At 39.2% G+C, this 23,981-nt stretch overlaps 1 protein-coding gene and 1 long non-coding RNA gene across 2 annotated transcripts in view; one reads left to right on the forward strand and one right to left on the reverse strand.

Moving 5' to 3' along the window:
• The window catches only part of CCDC192 (coiled-coil domain containing 192), a 194,027-nt gene extending 190,141 nt beyond the window's left edge, over positions 1-3,886 (forward strand). The window contains 1 exon segment of the mRNA XM_019809288.2: positions 3,321-3,886. Coding sequence (XP_019664847.1) covers positions 3,321-3,607 — 287 coding nt within the window. The 3' untranslated portion in view covers positions 3,608-3,886.
• Positions 1-23,981, reverse strand: part of LOC117801460 — a 165,693-nt gene that overhangs the window by 24,111 nt on the left and 117,601 nt on the right. The window lies entirely within an intron of this gene.

A 23,981-nucleotide genomic window follows, 5' to 3' on the forward strand; every position in this document is an offset into this window, starting at 1 on the left:
TAAGATCTACTCTCCCAGCAACTTTCAAGTATGCAATACAGTAGTATTCATTATGATCATTACACTACACATTACTCAGAATTTAAGTTTATAACTAGAAATTCATACACTTTGACCAATACCTCTCCAATTCCTCCCTCCCCATCCCCCTTCTTAGTAAACACCACTCTTTTTCAATCACTTCAGTGTTTACACTCTGTTTGGTAAAATACGTCAGACAGAGAAAGACAAATACTATATGATATCACTTATACATGGAATCCAAAAAAGCTGCACTTTACCTTATCTCCTTATCAGCATTTTCATTTAATACATGAAAACAATACAATGAGAATCAAGGCCCTTGTGCTAACTCTCCTTTTCCAATTGTCTTTTCCCTTTGCTATTGTCTGAATTGCGTCCCCAAAGAAATTCATATGTTGAAGCCCTAACCCCAATGTGATAGCATTTGGAGATGGTACCTTTGGGAGTGATTAAGTTTCAATGAGGTCATAAGGGTCGGGTCATGATATGAATGCCCTTAGAAGAAAACTTCAGAGAGCTTGTGGTCTCTCTCTGAACCATGTGAGGACACAGTGGGAAGGTGGCTCTCTGCAAACCAGACAGAGTTCTCACCAGAACCCAACTACGCTGGCACCCAGATCTCAAACTATTGGCCTCCAGAACTGTGAGAAGATAAATCTCTGTTGTATAAGGCCCCGAGTCAAAGGTTTGGTAGTGTGTTATCGCAGCCTGAGCTAACCAAGACACCCTGCCTCTCTTTCCCTCATTCTCTACCTTCTCTCTCGACTACTCTCTTCTGGGCAGGAAGAGACAGAAGATGCAGACCTTGTAACCACAGTTGCCTAGATAATGACATCCTGCTGCATTTTTACCCCTTTATCACTAGAATTAGATGAACAAAGTATTGCACCTATATTGCCTTAATAAAAAAAAAAAAGTTTTTGACCAGTTTGCCTTCTTAATGGCACTAAATGCCTTTTTTTAGGTGTGTTAATTGGTAGGAAATAACTCCTCCTTGAAGAGAGGTCAAAGAGAAAGAGGACAAGCAGGCACAACAAGGAGAGAGGCCCCTGATGCCCTTCTCCATTCCGGAGCCTCATGAAGGCCCTGTCTTCACTTTCCTGCTCACCATTCCTTTCCTTCCTATCTTCTCACTGCCTCTTGTTGCCACTTCCTGTCTTTTCTTTCCTCTCCTGTGAAATCTCACTTCAACTCATAAGATTTCCAAGATTTCCATGCCTCCACCTTCGAGAGTAACAGAAAAATGATCTGTGTGCTAACAGTTGAGGGTCAACAATCCTCCCTCCCAAACAACATACCATACATGTTAACTAGAGCCAACTACAAGAAACCCATCCACCTGGGTTTCAGAGAGGGCTCATCCAAAAGGAAACTCGAGTCCAGCACCAGCCAACAGAAAAGTGAGAGCCACCAATGCAGGCCACGTATGATGCTTCACATTTTCCAGGAGCCACATTTTTAAAACAGGAAAAATGAATGAGTGAACATTGTTTTAAAATGTATCTTATTTTACACAACAGATCCAAAATATTGTTTTCATACATAACCAATTTAAAATTTAATGAGATAGTTCACATTTCTTTCACACTTGTCTTCAAAATCAAATGTGTATTTTATACTTATAGTACAACTCATTTCAGACTAGCCACATTTAATTGCTTAATGCCACATGTGGCTAGTGGCTACCGTATTGGACAGCACAGCTCTGGCCAGATAAAAGGTGAGGAGGCCCTGGCGTATCAGCAGCTGATGAAAGCCTCCTGCCAAATGGACTGACTCTGCCGGGCCTGAAAGCACAGGCCTATTGCAGAGGCAACAAACCACGTGCTCCTTTGAAGTGTGGAGATTTTTTCCACTGCTTTTAAAGAAAGGTATGCAAACTACCATCTCCTTCACTATTAGTGTTAAATTTCACATCTTCAGAACAAAAACTTCTCCACAGATTCTTGGAATGTAGGACATCGCTAAGCACAACTGCTAAAGAGCAGAGGACATCCTGATCTTTCCTCTCATCACTTTTGGGAGGCCCAAAGCACCCTGCCCCCTGTGCAATTCAGTGTTCAAGCTTTCATCCCATGATCCCTTGGGGAAAATTAGAAAAAAAAACTGCAAATGAGTTTTATTTGCTGAGTTTTATTTGCTGCCTGCATGGACTATCACAGCAAAGCTGCCCCATCTTCAGCCCGTCTTTACACCATAGTAGCAGGCATTTGTCTCCTGGACTGGCAGTCAGGTTTCCCTAGGGTGCAGCTGTGGGGTTTGGGTTCATGGAGGACTGAGTAAACGCTGGACCTTGAATTATAGTAATCAGCTGTCAATACCATTCATTCGTATGCTATTAGCTCGAATATTCCTACAGTGACACCCAAGCAACTGACATCCCTTACTTACAGCTGATTTGTCTGCCCTTTATATAACTCAGAGATGTGATTTTAATGGTGGAGATTTCAGGATGAAAGCGGTAAACGAGGGTGACCCTACTAAAGTCTAGTAGAATGTGGTTTGCTATCGGCAGCTACATTGTTTGATGGTCTACTGGAATTTTTTTCCCCCAAGGTTTCCCTGCTGCCAGCCACCAACATTTTAGCTCTTTATTGGAGCCTCCCTCTTCCTCCTTACTCAGGCTTCTATCCTTATCTGAGGGGTCAGAAATTATAAAGGATAAGCTTTTCTATCCAGGAGATAATGGCGATTTTTATTAAGAAATGGTGAAAAAGCTTCAGACCTTACAAAAAGAATCTCTATGGCAGATACTATGCTAATAGTTTTCCCGGATCACCTCAAATTATACCCCTGCCAACTGTAAAGCTGACTTGGGTTAAGAAACTAGTCTTTTCTCATCACATCCTCCAGAAGGGGCAGTAACAAGTTTGTTTTTTTTTTTCCCCAGTTGAGTTAAACTCAAGTTAAAGTATATCTCTACTCGATTGTCGCTCTTGTGAAAGATTCTTAAGCAAAAGGATACCATGAAACTTGGGATGGCTGTTGTTTATAGATTGGATTTTCAAGGAGTGCTCATTCCCATGGTTAATTAAAAGTTAAATGCTACAAAAAAGAGTTGGCAAAGACTGATTCTCCTCCCTCTCTGGAGGCTTCCAAGTTCTTTTTTCATGAGCACCCTGAAACTTTTCCCTCACCGGATCCGGATTCCATTCTCAGTATATCTGACCAGATGACGCAACATCTGTGTTCCCTTTTAGGAACGTGAGAAATACAGCTTTTTCATCTTCCCTCTCTTTGAGCTCTGGGAAATCCAATTAAAACTGCTCAGACTTTCTTTTTCTTCTTTGCTCTAGAAGACAACTCTCGGGAAGAGTCCAGTAGCGCCCTCCCGCCTGTGGAAGAAGGTGATAGAAAAATTAACCTGATTGTGGAGTTGTCGACGCAGGTTTCCCTTCAGACTGAGAAGATCACCCAGCTGGAAGATGTTTTAGAGCAAAAGGAAAGAAAGATTCAGCAGCTGGAAGCTGAGTGGGGATCCCAGCCCTTCCAAGAGGTTGAGAACTCTCCAGAATGTTTACAAGAAGCCCCGATTTTCTTTAATGATAGTGTCACCCCTGTGGTCTCTGATGAGGATATGTAAGGATTCTCAGTAAGAAAATAATAAATGTTTATTAAGTGTCACCAGCGTAAAGTCCAGAACCCAGCTAGTCTCCCCATTCGCAAACTCAAGTTCAAGATGATGGGTTTGAATATATCCTATAACATTTGTATTGGAAGGAAACAAAGCAAAGGGGAGTCTTCAGAAGCAATTCCTGAATATTTCCTCTTCAGACATCAGTAGTCAGGTAACCCACACACTCGTGGAACACTATGTTTTTAAATATCCCAGATAACCATGGGACGGAGGAAAACACACTACACCAATGGTCAAAGAACATAGTATCATTTTCTTATCAGAGGTTTGTCACTTTGCAAGGTGGCACCACACCTGGATCCATAAGCAGCTTATCTGTGGACAGAGAACTGTCATAGAAGGCAAGCTTCAAACTGGGGAACATTAGGGTACTAAAGAGTGGCATCATTGCCAGCAGAGTTAACAGACATGAGGTCCGTTTTTTCATGTCCTCTAGAATATATTTCTTTATGGCATGTATCTTATTAGCATTTAGCAAGGGTAGAATTGAAATAAAATTAAAGAATAAAAATAAATAAAGAATGGATGAATCAGCACTGTGGTCCTTTGGGAAAAGTGTCCTGGGACAACATCTCCTTGGGAAAACAGACATCACTAATTTTTCCTGTTGGATCAAGACTCAGACCAAAACAAAATATACTCTTCTGTTATTATTGTATCAAGGAGGTGTGGACAGCACAAAATCATGTCAGGAAAAATAGAGGATGGGCAAAGGAAAGCTACCCTATAATTAATGGTCTAGAAGGAATCATATCACGTTCCTCTTTCACGCATCCCCTTCAAGTAAACTATTTCCCACACAAAGGGAGCAGCTAGGCACTAACTTTGGTACTTAATTCTTACTGTCCTAGTATAGAATGACTCAGGCAAACAGCTATAGCTCTCCCGTGAATCTGACTACATCACCACTTCTTGATTTAATTAAACCAGTTCAACAAATACTGAGAGACTTCTGTCTACCAGAGACAACAGATATTAGAAATATAGCAAACATGAGAATCACCACTTTTATCATGCAAGAGTTTATAGACACACATGAGTCTCCTCAAAGGGAAGGGAGATAAGAAATGGAAGAGAGAATGTAACACAGAGTAAACCTGATTAATGCTGCTTAATAAAGGTTCTCATTTACTGAGCATGAGTAATCAATAAGAATTCATATTCCTGGTCTTTGGTTTAGGCCCCAGGAACATGCATTTTAACACAGGTGGGATTCCTGATGAATGTTTTTTTTAGGACCTACAATTTAAGACACACTGGTATAAGGCTGAATTCAAGCACAGCTATCACACTTTTATTCCCAGATAAAAGACTATACCCAAAGGGAGAATTGCTCCTTGCAAACCAGTGGGAGGTGTCTTCTACAAAATTCAACTAGCGTATAATCTGATTATGGATCCTGACTATCTACAAAACAAAGATTCCAAATCTGACTTAAAAAGATAAGGGGGAAGTAATTAAATTTGGGGCTCATAATAGCTTTACAACATTGACTCTAGGTGTTCATTCCAAAACAAGACAAAACAAAACAAAACACAGATTGTACCAGTAAGTGCTCTTTCTTACAAAGCTAGACTCTTTCCATATTTGTATATAATCTCAGAGTTTCACATGCAATGTCAGCAAGGATGTACAGTTGCAGTCTATGATCTGAAATGAAACCAATTTACAACTCTCTGATCATGAATAGACACCTACCCCAGAAAGTGACTCAGGGTACTTTTCCATGATTCCAAAAAGAACCTTTTCCATGGAGTGTGCTTCAGCCCTTACAGAATCCACTTCAGAAATCCCTTCTCTCTGGTCCCTTCTCCTTCTCACCTCCTCAAACCCCATGATGTCCTGAGTCTTTCTATTTCTCTGGCCCCGACTAGGTCTCTCTGTTCCAACCTTGAAGTTTTGCCCATTGTTTTGGACAACATGGCTGAGGGTTGGTATGTCCTCATTTTGTCTGTGAGAAAGCTTTAAATCCTTCTGTTTCTGAAGAGTGGACTATCTCCAAGACAAACCACCATCTCCACAATTTTGAGCTGTTATTATGATCACCAAGTTTCCAGCTCTTCATTTTACCAGAGATTGTCTTAATTCCAAGGGATATTGGGGGTGGGGGGAGGGGGAAGGGAGGGGTAGTGAGAAAGATGGAAAGTAGGGAAGGAGAGAAAATCCCATCATATCCCAGATAGGGGGATGTTAACTTCTAGGTCAATCTCCCCTCCTCCCCCAATGCCTTGGCTAGCCCTCAGAAGGAAAGCAGGCTAACAGTGGAGATAAAATAACAGGCGGAGCTGAAACTGTGGTTAATAATTAACTGAGCCTGTCACTTCTAAATATCCAAGATGAGCCAGTGAAGAAGCAAGCAAGCATCAGGGTTCCCATTACCCTGCAAAACCATCCTTATAGGAAGCTCATCTGGGTTACTAGACTCAGGTCCTGGTGATCTCCAAATCAGAAGTGGGGAGAAGATTCCACCCAAAGGTGAAAAGACTAATCTCTGCTGGTGAATCTTAGTTAACAAGCATTCTTTAAATATCCAGGGTTTATGGGGTGGTGTGGGGATAGTTGGGGGAGGAGGAAGGGCAGTGGGAAGAGGTGTTGCTGGCCTCTGAGGCTTTTCTAAGTGGAAAATTCACATTCCCAGCTGGATATTTACACCACTGTATGTCCCCAAAGTTCATTTCCATTTTCTGCCATTCCTCCAAAGAAGTAAATAGTAATCTTCAATTGTGCTCAACACCTGTTTCAGATGAACTAAAAATCAGATTATGTCCCACACTGTAGCACAGTCTATTTTCTAACAAGCCAGTTAGGCTGCTGAAGCAGCCTAATAATCTTTCAAATATCTGGTGTAAATATCACAAGACAATTAGCATGCTAAGGACCCTACTTCTTAATGAAAATTTAGCCAACCTTCAGTTAACATAGCTGGTTGACTACTGAAATTCAGAAAATTAAAACACTTAACAAGCAAGTCAAGCCATTCTCAAATATTCTAAACATTCACAGAATTATATGCATAGTTTTAATTCTCTTTTTTCACCAGTCATTAAATTTTCTTAGCAAGAAAGTTTAATTGAATGTGTAATGTGTCTAATTTAAATAAATGTTGGATTTAACAGCTTAGTTTTTTTATTACGTCAGTGCTCTTCTGAATACTTTCATGGCAAGCTGAAATGACAGCAAAGGAGTTGTTAAAGAGTATCAGGAACCCATGTCATTGGAGAAACCAGCTCATAAATGTGAAAGGGGTGCCCTAGGATTCCTTGAAGTTCAGCAAAAGAAAAGAAACTATGATATTTTCTGCCTAAATACATTTCAGGGAAAGAATGAATTGAATCAAGTTTTAATTATGTCCTACACTCCTCCCTGCTTATCCCCAAATCCAATCATTCTCTTTTACATTACAATGAAGTAAAGAATTTTGGGTTTAATGCAACAAATGGAGAAGTGTTGATGAATGGTGCAGGCTTAAGTCAAAATAATATTTATTTGGCAATTATTGAGTATAGGGACTTCAGAGACAACACTGTTCCATACGAAGGAAGAAAACATTTTTAAAAGACTTGGTAAATCAAACGCCTGAGATTCAAAAAGTCTGACTCTGGTAATTTGAAAAAAAATTAGAGGAGAAAAAAAAAGGAAAAAGGAAACCGTAAAGAATAAATCAGTATGATAATTTTCTCCTGCTATTACAACAACATCTTTTATTAAGATTTCCCAGACACAAGAGAGCTTTTTTGCTTAACAGAGGAGAATCAAGTTCAAGTAGGAAATAACCTTTTTAAAATAAAAGTACTAGTACACTGGGACAAAGTTCACAGCAAAAGACAGGGCTGACCATGAGATTTCCCATACCTAATGAAATGAGAACTTTTATGATAAAATAAAACAAAACCAAAACAGTTCTTATTCCCAGCTTCCCAAAGAAACTGAACATCTGGAGTCGGATACTCAATACATTCCCAATAACACAAACCTATGGCAAGATGACATTTAACTGATCATTTCCATCTATAAGATTTACATTTATTTATTTGCTTTTTGTTTCACAAAGAAGGACCCTTAGTACTCAAATCCAAAAATACCCAATTCTTTGTTCCTGGATGGAAAAATCACATGACATATTATCTAACAACTCCTGAATCCATTTTTCTAAATGTCACAAATAAGTCTCGCCAAAATTTTATTATCTGATATCACCTTTTTCACAGAATGATGGCAGCACAGGCAAGGGATGATAGGAGAAAGGGAGAGAAAGAATTATCCCAGAACCAGCTCTCTGTCACATGGGATCTAAACAACAATAACAGTGAATTCTAGTTAAAAGAAAAAAAGCTGGTAATATAATCACTGGTCTTGTAATAAAAAGGGGTTCCTTATTGCTTAGCTGCTAATTAAATAAAATCGGTATGAAAGAAACCACAAATAGTGGAAGCCCTTGTTAGGGACCTGCATTTACTAGCCATCAGTTATGTATATAGGAATATAGCTATAGCTATATTATATAGCTAACATTTACATTGCAATTTATAGTTAATCGAAGTATTTTCAAATCGATGATTTTATTTAATCCTCATAAAGTATGCTTTAACCAAATATGTAATCCCAAGTTTACAACTAGGAAATGTCAGAACCAAGACTTGCGCCCCTCAGGACTGAATAACTTTTGCAACACTCACTGTCTCTGTGCAGTCACAGAAACAAAGACATTCACCATCTATACCTCTTTCTCAGGTAACACTTCATTTCCATTTATAGGAAAAACAATTTTCCACAGGTACCTTCTTACTCAAGCTTATTCCACAGCTAGAGACAAAAAGCTGTCCAGATTCAACTGACCAATTCATTGGGTTTAACCAGTATAGTGTTTTGGATTTTGTTTGCTCATTATGTTTTTTGCTTTTTAAATTGATTTTTAAGTAAAAGCTTTTAAGAGGCTGGGGCAGCACTGTACAGTTCTCACTAGACCTAACCATTTCCAATTGTCTTATATCTTAGGGCTCCTTAAGATATTTATCGTAATTACCTGGCTGGCCCTGTAAGTAAATGGGTTTGAAATTCCTGCCAGAAATGCTCACAGTATGTACCCCAGATGAATTTGGTACATTGTGGTTGTCCCCCAAAAATTCCAATATCTTGATCTTTTGATTTAGAATCTAATATATACATTCAAAATTAGGATTTTACAGCCTACATTCAATGTTCATGCATATTCTCATATGCATAAGAGAGCCAATACAGCGAAGACCTAAAGAAAGTAACTAAGCAAGAATCCTCATCAGGTCAAGACAGTTTCTGAATCTTTCTGTTTTGATGTGCTGTGTAGAAAAAGGGAATTCTGATAGTAAAAAGTCACCTTGTCCACATCACCAACACCAGTAAGCAAGTAAATGTTTATCAGAACTGGCATTTTCTAAAGGAAGGAATCCCACACATAGTCCACTTTTTGAGACTACAAAACTCTCCCTTTGAGTCAGTGGCATGGATTCTATGCTACACAGGTAGAGAAGGACAACCAGTTAAGTGACATCCGCAAAGGTGATCAGTTGTAGCTCTCTCTGCTTTTGTCTTCTACTTACATGAAAATGCAGGCATTGGGTCTCCTCAGCACATAGAGTATATTTAGAAATAATGCCTTAAATGTATCAAGCAAAGTAAAAAAATTATGCCTATATTTATCCTGATGACCCTGTGAGTTATGGGTCTCTCATTTACACATGGGGAAACTGAGCTCTAAATGTTACAGCTACAGTCTTAGAGTCCACAACGAGAGTCAACAAACTATAGCCACGGGCCAAATCCAGTTTGCCACGTGTTTCAGCATGGCCAGTGAGCCCAGAAGAGTTTTTGTATTTTTCAATGACTAAAGGACAACAACAAAAACCAAAGAATGACATTTATGGAACAAAAATAATATGATATTCAAATTTTGCTGTCCCTAAATTAAGTTTTACTAGAAAGCAATCATGTTCATTCATTTAGGTGTTGTCTGGGCTCTGTTCTTGCTACAATGACAGAGTTGAGTAGTTGTGACAGAGATCTATGACCAGCAAGCCTAAATAGCTGGGCCTTTTTAATAAAAGTGAAGTAAAGTTAAGTCAACTACTCAAAGTCATATAGGTGGTAAGTTTCAGAACTAGGCTTGGCATCTGATGTTCTTACTCCAGTCGGAGTCCTCCTTGGGGTCAGGGAACTAACACTTTTACACAGATTAATTCTCAACTTGGCATCCTAAAAAGTATATGTTATCCAGGGCTCCTCAAATCCTGCTAGACTATGGCTGAAAAAAAATAGGCTGGTATGTCTTTTATCATCCTGTAGCAGAATGCTTTTTCAGATTATTAATACATTTTTCTCCATGCATTGATGTATTTTGTTCCCACAATAGAAAGCTAGCTTGCTTGGTGTGATTTTGCTTGAGACCCAGAAGGTTTGTTTAAAAGGAACAGAGCATAAGGAGAACCTGATCATGAGATACTTTCTTTCTAGATTTTTGTTTCCAAAGCTTACACCCAAGGAAGAAAGATGGGATGAAAAAGTGCCTCTGACAGGAGCCTGGGAGACAGGGAAGGATTCCCACCACTACTGAAAGGAGAACAAGACAGTCATGTGTGTCTCAGCAGCAGCCGGAGCCTGTCCCTGCTCTCCGACATTGCTTGAGGAATGTAGCACAATCTCAGAAGGATCAACTACATGGAACACCAGGCAGGTGGGATTCTGGAGGCCCAGGACATTAGGCCCTGCCAAGAGCTTCATACCCACATGCGCCTTGTATGTGACCAAACAGCAGACCTGACAAGACCAAGCTGACTGGGAAGGTAGAAAACTCGACATCATCAGGCGCTAAGAATCCTGGCATAAAGCCAAGGAAATGGAAGACTCAAAATGACTGAGGATGAATTTCCTGCCTCCCTCGTGGGATCAGGGCTTAGAGTCAACATTCAGCAAATTTATAGAAAATAAAGAAAAGGAATTAGTGTAGATGTGAGTTTGCAGATTGAGATTCACATGAGGCATGCTATTAAAAGTCCCCATTAAAAATGCAAATCACAAAGCTTCCATACCTCTATCCAGAATTCTTATTGAGTCCAACATTCCATTGAGTTCTGCTCCCCTAAAAATTTACAAAGATCCCACTGTTGTTAGTGACTCAACACCTCAGCCCACCTCCTCACTCTAACCCTCTGTAGCTTCAGAGAATGGCTGTCACCTCTTGCTACATTATGACTGCCTCCTCCCGCCCTCCATGCCTCTACTCTGGTATTAGGAAGGGCTCAGGCCATGAACAGAAGCACCTCCCTCAACCCCCCAAAACACAGACAAACCAGACTGTGGTATTTAACAAAACTTTATTAAATGCTTGGGAATACCCAAAATATGGTGTAAAATACCACACAGTTCAAGTGACTCATAGGCCTGAACTTAAGATCTCAAGGTCTTGCTTTGTTCTTTCCACGTGGCAGACATCAGCTTACCTACCACCGTTGGCATTTCACTACAGACACTCTGTTCCGTTCTCAGAGAGAGGAGCAGGTCAACAGTTCACCCAACCCAAAGCTGTTCACTTTGAATCCCAGGATGATTAATGGTAACAATATTCTTCTGGAGATAACTCCAACCCACCTACAAGTTGTGGTCTGACTTCGTGGACTCTAAACATATGTCCTAGAACCAGAGTTATTCAAGCTTAAATAACACTCTCTGTGGGATACTGACAATCTTATAGATATCTATACTTAGGAGGAAATATTCTCAATATATACTACTTTGCAGAATACTAAGTTTCTTAGCCTGCACATTTATTCATATATATAGTGACTTTACCCTCAAAAAAGAGAAGTGGGTATTTGCTTTACATCCCAACAATTAAATGACCATTTTTTGTGACTCTTCTAATATAAGGGAAGGCTTCTCTGAAGATGAATTAAAACAACAACTCTAGAAATAGAGCTGCTGATAATTTATATGGCAGTTTTTGTGGTAAAACAGTCTCTTTCTCTGTCATATCATCCTCTCCTATTTCGAAGATTATACAGAGCACTATAAATTGAAGTAAAAATCTTCTCACCACACTGTCACTTTTGGTAAAATTTCCCATTTTTTTAATAGATTAATACCCAGAGTATATTTTCCCTCACTCAACAAATATTTACTGAGTACTTATTATGAGCTTGTCCTTATTTTACGCTCTATCAATCATGTCAGATGTGTAGATTTATCCCAAATTTATACAGAAAATAATAGAGAGTTTATTACTGCCTCAGAGGTGTTTACTTTACCTTTTAAGTTTATTAAATAATGAGTTCAAGAAATGGCTGGTAAAAAGAAATCAGGAGAGGGGGAGTTTTTCTATGTCGCATTTCCTTTTATAAATCCACTTGAAATTGGTGAGAGGGATTTTTTTTTTTGAAAGCTTCCACGGACTTTGTTGAGTGGATGAATGCTACTTTGCAGGGCCGAACGACCTTCAGAGAGGAAGGCCATGTGCAATCTGCAGCAGATTATAGAGTCAGAAGCCTGCAAGAAAGTCTCAGATGGAGAAGGGCTGTGGTTCCCTTTGTTCACTTTACCTCCAGCCTCACAAAGATGCCAAGAATTTAAATTAATCTGATTATCCTCTGGGAGTTATTCAATCCTACTATTTTGCCATAGAAACTTTGACCCATTCCATGCAGTTGTTTTTCTAGATTGCTTTTTTGCTAAGAACTTGAACAAATGGACATCCTAAGACACAGAAAAAAAAACATTTTTTTCCATCTTGTTATGCCCTCCCCAGTTTTGAAACATGGTACTTATCTCCTAAAATGTTAGAATCAGGAGCTCAGGCTGTGGAAGGGGGTATCCATAACAGTGGGAGTTGTTGCGAGCACCAGACCATACTGACAGATCCCTGAGACCTCATCAAATATTGAAACTGAATAGGCCTCTAGAGTGATGTATAACTTCAGGGAACAAATTCCCATCTGTTACTTTTTCAGTAAAAACTGGAGAACCCGATGCGTACTAAGAAAACAGAACTAGATTTAAAAAGTGAGCCTGTGTTTATACTGAAATTTCTTTTCTTTAGTAATTAAAATCAGAAAATAAAATACTTAAATTACAAACCGAAGATGGAAAACTCTTTTGGAGGATGAACCCCTCAAAAAACATCTGTTCTTTCTAGTACTAGTGTTAATCTTTAATGGGTTGCAATATTTACGGCATTTTCCCCCCAGGAAAATGTGTGGCAAATCTGTAAGAGTTTTAAATCCCAACATACAAATGTTCTATTGCTTTAATGAACATTCTATAGGAGTAATAAGTCCTTAGATGAAATGAGAAATTCTATGTTACTGAAGGGCAAATAGAGATATACAAGTTTCCCCTCACCCCTGCCCTTGGCACTACCATAGTTAGCTTTCTATATGTATGGTTAAATTATGGTTCTTTCAGATGTGTCTTGAGTAGGCATAATTAACTGTGATAGCTAAAGACTGGACAGGGAACTGCCAATCTGAACTACTTAGCACTTCTCCAGGTAAAGGGAAAGAGAGAGTTTAATGTTTTGTGTCACTTCCAGCCAGTAAGGTTTGTTCTAAGATGAATTTGGTGGAATTTTCCCCCAGAGTAAAGTTAATTAGAATTTGCCATAAAGTGAGACAGCTTGAGGAAAGCACATGTTTTATATATATTAGATATTCATAGATGCTTTTTCATTCTTCCTGGTTACCTTAGTTGTACTAAACTAAAGGGATTATTATGGAAGCTTTATAAAATAAGCCATTTAACTTTCCTTCCAGTTGGAGAATACCTTGTGAGAGTCTTCATTGTGTTATATTTCTTTGAAAGAATTTTAAAGAACCACGGGGCGGAGAGGGCCTGGGTAATGAAACAGCACTATCATACTTCTCACCTCGAAAATTATCCACACGTGATTAAGAGAACTACCATTTAAAATGCATTCAATAATATGCAATATTTTCTCATCTCCAACAACAGAATTTGATGTTATGTATATATAAGGTAATACCTAGAGTAAACACGAAAAAAGCTGTACAAAAAGATATACTCAAAATTGGCATAGATGAACCAAAATGGAATTCTAAAAAATGCTCAAGTAACCCAAAGGAAAGCAAGAAGAAAAAAAAAATAGAAGGGCACCTGGCTGGCTCATTTGGAAGAGCAAAAACTCTTGATCACGGTGTCATGAGTTTAAGCCCCACATTCAGTGTAGAGATTATGTAAATAAATGAACCTAAAAAAAACCCCCAGAGAAACAAGCAAGCAAACAAACAAAAAACCAAGAAGGACAAACAGAAAATTAAAAAAACAAAATAGCAGGATGAAACCTAACATAGCAACAGTTAAATATAAATCCAAGGGGTCTAAATATACCAATTAAAACAGAGAAAGGCAATGTGGATTTAAAACCATGTCTGAACTATCTGCTGCCTCTCAGAGACTCATTTAAATGTAACGCTATAGACGAATGGAAACTTAAAAATGTAAAAAGATATATAAATACTGATCAAACAAAAGCAGTAGTTGCTATATTAATATCAGATAAAGTAGACTTCAGAGCAGGGAAAATTACCAGAGTTGGAGAGGGGCATTATATTGTGATAAGAGCTGATCCACCAAGAAAATATAGCAATGCTAAATGTATAGATGCCAAACAAAGGAGCTGCAAAATATGAGAAACAAAACCTGATAGAACTAAAAAGAGAAATAAAATCATGATTTTAGTTGAAGATTTCAATACCCCTCTTTCAACAACTGGTACGGCAACTAGGCAAAAAGTCAGCAAAGATACAGAAGAACTCAACACCACCAATAACCATCAGGATCTGATCAACACTTCATAGAACACTCCATCAAACAAGAGAACAAACATTATTCTCAAGTGCCCATGGAACATAGACCAAGACAGAGCATATTCTGGACCATAAAACAAATCTCAACAAATCTAAAAGAAATGAAATCACATGAAGAGTAGTCTCTGACCACTATGATATCAAACTAGAAATCAATAACAAAATTACAATAGGAAAATCTCCAACTTGAAAACTAAATAATACACTTCTAAACAATCCATGAGATAAAGAAGTTCCAAAAGAAATTGAAAAATACCCTGAACTGAATGAAAATGAAAATACCACACATCAAAATTTGTGAGACATTGCTAAAGCAGTGTCATTCTTTTTTTAACAGAGCAATATAATTGACAACCTGTACAAGACTGACAAAAAATAAAGAAGACACAGCATGTTATATCAGGAGCAAAACTGGGGATAGCCATATGGACATCAAAGGGTAATGTAAGAATATTGCTGACAACTCTGTACACCTAAATTTGACAATGTAGATGAAATGGGCGAATATCTTGAAAAATATAAACCACTACAACTCAGCCAGATTGAAATAGATAATAAGAATAGCTCTATAAATAGTAAGGAAACTTCATTAATAATTTTTGAAATTCAAAAAAAGAAATCTTCAGGCCCAATGGGTTCGTCAGAAAATTCTATCAAATATTTAAAGAAGTATTCACACCAATTCTATACAATCTCTTCCAAAATATATTGGAGTTTATTAGAATTCTCCAGAGAAATAGGTGTGTGTGTGTGTGTGTGTGTGTGTGTGTGTGTGTGTGTGTAGATGGGAAGGGATTTATTCTAAGAAAGTGGATCACGTGATTGCAGAGGCTGTCAAGTCCAAAATCTACAGGGTATGCTGGCTATCAGAAGATCCCAGGAAGAGTTAATGTTGCAGTTTAAGTCCAAATGCAGTCTACTGACAAAATTTCCCAACCTTTTAGGAAGGTCAATATTCTTCCATTAAGGCCTTTAGCTGCTTGTATGAGGGCCACCTATATTATAGAGGGTAATCTGCTTTACTCAAAGTCCAATGATTTAAATGTTAATCTCATTTTTAAAATGCTTCCACTGAATAATAGAATAATATTTGACCAAATATCTGGGTGCTGTGGACAAGCCAAGTTGACACAGGAAATTAACCATCACAAGGAAGGAACACTTTCCAATTCATTTTATAAAGTCAGTATTTCCCCCACTGTCAAAACCAGACAAAGAAAACTATGATCAATATCCTTTCTAAATAATGACTCAAAAATTCTTACAAAATATTAGCAATATAGTATTTGGCAATAATGAAGGATAATGATATGTCATGACGTAGTGAGATTTATTCCAGGGTTTCAAGACTGGTACAACAATCAAAACTCTATCAGTATAATCGACCACATTAATAAGCCAAAGAAGAAAAACCACACGACCATATTAACCGATGCAGAAGAAAACAGTTGGTAAAATTTAGTATGCACTCATGATTTAAAACTCTCAGAAATAGAGTGATAGAGGGGAAGCTTTTTCAACTTGTTCTCTTCCGAAGAACTTATTCTCTTGATTAAGAATATCTACGAAAAAAGTTACAGATGACATTATACTTAATGATGAGAGATTAAACATTTTTCCCCCAAGAATGGGAACAAGGCAAGGATGTCTGGTCTCACTGGTATTACTCAACATAGTGCTCAAAGTTACAGCCAGTTAATAATGCAAGGAAGGGAAATGGAAAGCATGTAGACTGGAAAGAAAGAAATAAAATTGTCACTAGTGCAGACATATGGAGAAGTTCTAGGACTAATATGTGAGTTCAGCAAGGTCTCAGGATACAAGATAAAACTACAAAAAGTCACTTAAAATTTTTTAAATTTCTACATGTAAATCTAAGAAAACATGTATAGGACTTGTATACTGAAAACTAAATACTAATAAAAGGAATTAAAGAAGACTTAAATAAATGGAGAGACACATTGCTTATGGATCGGAAGAGTCAACATTGTAAAGACATCAACTCTCCCCAAAATGATATATAGGTTTATTGCAATTTTGATCAAATCTCAGGACTTTTTGGATACTTAGAAAAGATTGTTTTAAAATATGTAAAGGGAAAGGAACTGGAATAGCTCAATAATTTGTAAATACTTGAAGTAACAATGACAAAGAACTTTCCAAAATTAATGAAAGACACCATATCACAAATCCAGGAAGGTCAGAGTATGCCAAGCAAGATAAATGTAACACATACACACCCATGTATATACATATCATATTTGAAGTGCAAAAAGCAAAGAAAATCTTGAATGAACTTAGATGAAAAAAAAAAACACCTTCCCTAGAGAGGAACAAGAATAAGAATTACACTGGGCTCCCCATCAGAAACCATGCAAGTGAGAAGAGAGTGGAGTGGAATATTTAAACTATCAAAAGAAAAAAGTCACCAACCTAGCATTTTATACCACCACCATTATTCTTCAAAGGTGACGGAGAAATACAGACTTCCTCAAAATAGCAAAATTAGAGAAGTGAAGAACAGATTAGTGGCTGTCAGAGATTAAAGATAGGGAAGGAAACTAGGTATGGTTATAAAAGGGCAACATGAAGATCCTAATGGTGATGGAAAGGTTCTGCACCTTGGCTGTATCAAGGTCAACATCCTGGTTGTGGCATTATACTGATTCTGCAAGCTGTTACCATTGGAGAGATTGGGTAAAGGATATAAAGATCTCTCTGTATTATTTCTTCCAACAGCATGTGAATCTTCAATTATCTCAAAAAAAAAAATTTAATAGGGAAAAAAAACCTCAATCTGTTCTGGATGGTTTCCTCTTTATCCTCCTCCTGGCATAGATGCTAATAAGCTCCAAGAGGACATAAGCAGATGGCGCCCCTGTGGCAGCAGGCAATAGGCTTCTACGCCGGTGTCAGGCCCATCCAGGCTGACCTCCTGCTCCATGTGTGGCTCATCCTATCGTATTTCAGTGGTGCTCAGAGGGGCTGCAGATGTTGACCTGGCTCCAACATGGCATCCTGGCTTCTATCTGCTAACACGTGGCCTCAATCTCCTGGTAGTGATATAACCCCTCATTCCAGCCACGATAGCTACAGAGGCCAGAGGCTCCCCTCAGCTTACATCAGTGACCTGCTCTAGAGACTTGGGAGTATTTGAGTGCCTTCTCCTACAACTTCAGCTGCACACAGAGCTGAGGAAACTGTCTCCACCCCCGCTCCTTCCTGGATCCGCTGTGCCACCAGTTCTCCTCAATACCTGCTAGCTGTCACATCAAAATGGCCTGGTTGGGGGGAGGGGCCATTTCCCTGAGAATTTCTGTTTCCTGGTCCAAATCCTGGTTCTCAGGGTCCATTTTCCAAACTGCACACTTACAAGGGGTTCCTTCATGTCTGCGTTCACCCGGAGCTGGTCTCAAGAGAAACTGGTTCCACATGGATGATTGTGAAGTTTTCCACTTGCCATCAAAACCAGCAGTTTCGAATGTAAGAAATAAGAATATGCTACTTGTTTTTCAGCTTCTAGTACATCTTCTTTTCGCCAGGGCAGTGGGCAACTTCTATCTAAATTACTGAGGATGAAGGGAAATACATTTGGGTAAACAAGTGAAGAGATTGAAAGAATCTAGCTAAAAGGACAAAGTACATCAATTAATTCATTGGTGGGTAGGGATTACACCAGTAAAATATCTCTGTATTGTATCAAGGGTACAAATCAACAATGCTCCCACGACACTGTCCCTCCGAGAGCGTGCAGGGCTTCAGCCATGAATACGGCCTACGACTTGTCTTTCAAAAATAATCTAACCCTGCCAGGGGCCTCAAGACTGAAGAGGCTCTTTGGGAATACATATTAATGTGAATGTTTTCAGGTTTCTTAAACAGAAAAGAAATCCATAAAAAAAAAAAAGAGGAAAACCTTGAACACAAAACCTGAGGGAAATGGGCTATTTGCAAACCCTTGTCTTAATTTTATCTTGACAATAAGGCTTTCCTTTTCCTTTCCTCTGTGCTGTCCTCCAACTTCCTGATATCTTTCACTGCGCATTGAACCTCTGTTTCCATGTAGACCCTTTGTGATGCCTTTGCACTGTGCACACAAAGCTCCTTTTCAGAAGCTCCGGCAACATACTTGTTTGGTGCTAACCAGCTGCTTGCTAAGTCACCTCACATCCTGGTGCACAGAGCACTGTAGATCGTTAACGTTGCGAATTCCTATAAAAATCCAAGCCAATGTCCCCTTGGTCAAAGATTTCAAACACAAGAAAATCCTTTGTGCGAACAGGAAACTGATTTGCGTACTTACTGTTAACTAGACAAACAACTTGTAAGGGAATTGTATTTGTTCTCCTGGCAGCTCTGTTTGTATAAAGAGGCTTAACTGGAAGATTAAAATAAATTCTATCTTAAAATATTGCGCTGTAAAACCCTACACCTGCTCAGAGTTCAAAGGATTGTGGTCTTATTACAGGTTGTGTAAGCATCAGGAAAATTTTACACGGAAAATGGTTCATAGTAACAAACCTAGAGGTCTAAGGCAAATCCCCCCCCCAAGTCCAAGGTTTTCTGGTCTGGCAAACTGAACAGAGAAAGCCAGTCTTAGCAGCTTGCTGAAAGAAAGCCATCTAGACTGATCGTGTGAAGTGTTTTGGAAACTTCCAAAGCACTGGTAATGAGAGGAGCTGACGAACTTTAAAGAGTAGGGAAAACATGAAGTCATTTTTGCATTCTGTGACAGAAGCCAATTTAGGATTTTGCTAATTCCAGCAATAATTATGGTCGCGAACAGTGGCTGCTTCCTCGCCTATGTGGTGATTACCCTTCTTTTCTATCAAAGATGAGTGTAGGCTGAGTAAAAGAGAAGATAGGAAACGTAGGAGAAGTTTTAGAGGCGCAAGAGGCCGTTGAAGCTGTCACCAAGACTGAAACTTTTTGAGAAACCACCCACACACAAGATAACATTAATCTAATCCAGGTGTGCAGCGGCAGATGCCGGGAGAGACCCATTCACCTAGGTGTGAAGGAAGGGACTGCTGGTTTTATTACTATCTGCAGTTTTTGAACTAATGACCTAATGTTGCACAGGATGAATAGACCACCTCTTAGAGACTGGTTGGGTTTATTTTTTTAACCCAGAGCAGGAAATGCTCTTTCTGAGCTCTGTCCCTCTCCTGAAGCTGCTCTGGCACTCTGCCAAGGATTGCTTACCAGGGCCCATTGTTCTTTTTGATCTTCTCCAATCCTTTTGCCTTATGCTCTCACTTCTTTTCTCACTTTTCTCTCTAAGGTTCCTCCTGCATGTTAGGTAATAGAAGCGACCTGCGTGCCTTGGCTGCCTACTCAGAGAAGGGAAAGATTCCACTCAGGCAGATATGAAAATAAGTTGTTGGCTTTGTCCTCCAGGTAGAGGAACACATAAGAATCCACTACAAAGTGAGAGTGGATTGGGCATTCACGGGGCTCTGGGCTGCTTGTGTTTCTCTTAGATGAAACAACTGGTCTTTGGGAGCTTGAGATCTTCCTGTGGATCCTTCCTGTGTGGTGTGCAAACAGGTGGGGCTCTCATGGGCCCAGTGCCACAGAGTCCCCAGTGGCGGTTTATAAGTTCTGGTCCCTTACCTAACAAGGTACTCAAGAATCCACTCAATTAGGCTCTGATGTTTTCACCGAAAGACTTTTGTCTTCATCACTTGCCAGAGAAATTTTCGTTAACAAAAGTTCTGAAGTTTAAGCCTCTTGGCAGTTTCTTGTCATTTTTAACAGAGGTTTCACATAAGCCAGACTCAGAAACACATTCATTACTCAGTTCTGTCTCTCAAGGTCTCTCTCTTTCTCTCTCAGAATATCTGTTCTGCTTCTGAGTAACTAATAGAGTTCACTTTTAAATCCAGTTAAAATCCCCCTAAAATAAAACTTGCAGGAGTTTAGCTCAGGTAGGTGGGATCATGGCAGCTACGTGGAAAGTCACCTGTTGCAGGCTTCCTTGCTGTTACTGCAGAAGAAACTGCACCTACGTGAGCCGCTTTCCAGAAGGCTCCCTCTGCACACCAGCACGTTGCCCACTCTTTCATTGCCTGCTATTTCAGCAGGTGGCAGAGCGGCCAGGTTCAAATTTCGATTGCACCACTTGCTACCTGTGTCACTTTGGGGATGGTTCCTTTTACCTCTCCCAACCTTGGTTTCTGGCTTAGTGCCATGCCAAACAGTCTTATCTGGTCTTCCTTTCTGGGTTTTCCCTTGGAGTCAGAGGCCATTTCCAGCTAAACTGAGCAAGACAAAGCATTGCCACGCAACTCACAAAGAATTAATGCCTGTTCCTTGACCCGCCCTTTATAAGATTTCCTATTTCCTGCTGCAGCTGCTGAAATTAGGGGTCCACGGACATGAACAGTTACTACTGACTCATTTCTCATCTTCCTGTGACATCCACAACACTTATTTTACATATTTATACATTTTTATGTTTTTATTTATGTTATGTGTATTTATATAGATAGATAGATATAGATATATATATGTATGTCTATCTTTGTATCTGTATAGATGTCCATAGATGCATATAGACAGAGAGAAAATAGTTATATGTCATGATGAAAACTTAATGCTTGTTCTATGAATAAATGAAACTTACTTAATGGAAACCTGACAGCATACGAGATTTTTAAAATGAAGATAGACATGCCTGGACCCACAAATGCATGACTTAGCAAAGTAGTTTGCAATGCCAAAATTGCACACCAAAATGACCAAATGACTTTGATGATTGGATTTAGTGTTTTGAACTGGGATGTTCCCTTGCCCATTACATTTCCCTATCAATCTGTTCAATGATGAACCCAGAAAGGCCTGATACTCCAAGGTGAAGGAAGGTCAGTTGTCTTTCTGGTCTGTGACACTTACCAGGTGCTTCCTCATGTCATATGTCAAAGGCTATTTTTATGCAGACTCAGAAGTCTTTTGTTCCTAAAGAATAATACAACAAAATCCAGATATAAAATGACTTAGAAAACATTAAAAGTATAAAAATGATAACAGTAGCTCTTTCATACGGTCATAGTGAGTTTTAAATGACATCATATATATTATATACTGAGCACAAAGCCTAGTACATGGTAAGTACTTAGCAAATATTAGCCACTGTCATTTTATCAAAGTGCAAAACGGCACTTTGAAATCTCATAGAGATTGCCACCAAACCAAAATACGCAACTTTTCTTATTAATATGTATTGATGACAAGGATCTGCTCTCTTTTATCATCACATCATCATAAAACATCTGTTTTGGGAGGGATCCCTAGATGCAGGGCCCAATGCAGGGGATTGGGAGTCTGTGAATGAGCAGGGGAGTGCTTTTCAGGAGAAACATGTAAAGGGATGCGGAAAGTAAGATAGGGGAGGGATAAAAGCAGAGCAAGGATATTGTCTCAGGTCCAGTCTAGTCTTGAAGCTTAAATCACACCACAGAGTAGTTGCCCCTTGAGGCAAAGGGGCTGGTCTCTTGTGTTCCAAGATCCATCAGTCGTTTGCTGAGGACTACATCTCCTTCCCCTCACAGGAAAAATGGGGCATAATCTGTAGAACAAGGCAGCCCCCTTCAGCTGAGGGCAATTCTCCAGGAAAGGGGAGGCTTCTATGAGACTTTAGCTGCTGAGGCATGAGGACAATGGCCAGGTATGGTAGGTTATTTGCAAAAATTAGTTTTTTGTTTGCAAAACATTATTTTCCTCTGTGTCCATGCTCCTTTCAATATGACTTTGCAGCTCTCTACCCTTTTTATCTGGACTGGCTTTATGATTTATTTTGACCAACAAAATATAGTGGAAGTGCCACTGTGCTGGTTCTAATCCTAGGGATGAAGAAGCCTGGTAACCCTCCACATGCTCTCTTGGAATTCTGATGCTACCCCATGCACAAACCTCTGATGGCTTTCTAAATGATAAAAGACACGGCTCCAGGCAACAGCCTGCCAGCCAATCACGAGACATGTAAGTGGAGCAGCCAGCTCACCATCAACACTCAAGCTGAAAACAGACACATGAGTGAGCCCAGCTGAGATCAGCCAAGCTTGGACAGATCAGCACAACTTCCCAGCTGACTGGAAGGCTTTGGAGCAAGAGTAAATGGTGACTGTTTTAAGCCACAAGCTTCAGGGCAGGGACTTTTAAAAACAGCAATAATTAACACATACACTCAACGGAGGGAACCTGAACAGAAATATGGACTTAATGCAGGGGATCGAGCATTCTAAAGCAATAATTCCTATAATCATGCTCAGAACTGTTTTTCTCAAGGGAGCTTTTTTTTTTTAAAGGTTTATTTACTTATTTTTAAAGAGGGAGACAGAGGTGGAGGGGAGAATCTCAAGCAGACTCCCCACTGAGTGTGGAGCCGAACATGGGGCTCAATGTCATGACCCTGAGATCATGACCTGAGCCGAAATCGAGTCAGATGCTTAACTGCCTGAGCCACCTAGGTGCCCCTCAGGGGAGCTTTTTAAAAGAATACTTGATTCTGTGACTTCTTAGAAAAATATAAAACCTAATCTGTCATAATCAGGTACATTCTTCTCAATAAACATTGAATTCAACCCTACAGTCTTGTTTAATTTCTGTCTAGCCTGAAGATACTTCCCTAGACTTGAAATCAGCTTTTGTCTAAGGACATGAGTTTCATCTAGGTCATTAAAGAAGTTCACATGAGGTGTACTCAGACAAAGAATTTCAGCATTGGAGGACGGGCTCCCCCATTTTTTATTTGTCTAATTTGGCAAATAACCTGTCTGAATCCATTTTCCTATGTGCTAAATGATATTCCATATCTGTGGAGAAAATGTGTCAAGACGCTCAAATGAAATATCAGTGTGAAAGTCAGGACAAAGTGCAAAGTGTTCCACAAACAGAAGTGAATTCAAGGGGACCTAATCTGTATAACCTCCCCGGAAACTCTGGAATGAAAGGATAAACAACCAGAAGTCCTTGTAGTGTAAAGGTCTTGAAATTTTCTAAGATAAATGTGAAGTCAATTTTGAAAGACATTTTCTAAATTTGAGCCTTTGTGATTATATTCCCTAAACAGTGATGTATGGTGGGTCTCCAAATTCTCACTCTGAGAAAGAGGACATCTAAGATGTGCCTCAGCAAGGGACTCTGATTGATCATGACCAGGCAATAGCCTAAGAGGCAAAGCCCAAAGTAATTCTGACCTGACCCTGAGATATTTGTTCTAAATTCTTCAATAGAGGGAATAAAATGGAAAATCCTGGTTACATATTAAAGGCCTAAACAAAGAGTTGGCCTTCCAGTTCAAGTTGGCTAACTAAATACTAGATTTACTCCCATTTTTTAAAAAAATCCCATTAAAATGACAGAGTTTATATATATATATGTAAATCTTAGAGTGGCAGATATGAAAGAGATACCATCAACAGTACCTCTGGAAGATACTCAGCAATTCAGACCAGATGGAAAGTAAA

This window comes from Ailuropoda melanoleuca, chromosome 3 (genome assembly GCF_002007445.2).
Source record: "Ailuropoda melanoleuca isolate Jingjing chromosome 3, ASM200744v2, whole genome shotgun sequence".
Classification (NCBI taxonomy): domain Eukaryota; kingdom Metazoa; phylum Chordata; class Mammalia; order Carnivora; family Ursidae; genus Ailuropoda; species Ailuropoda melanoleuca.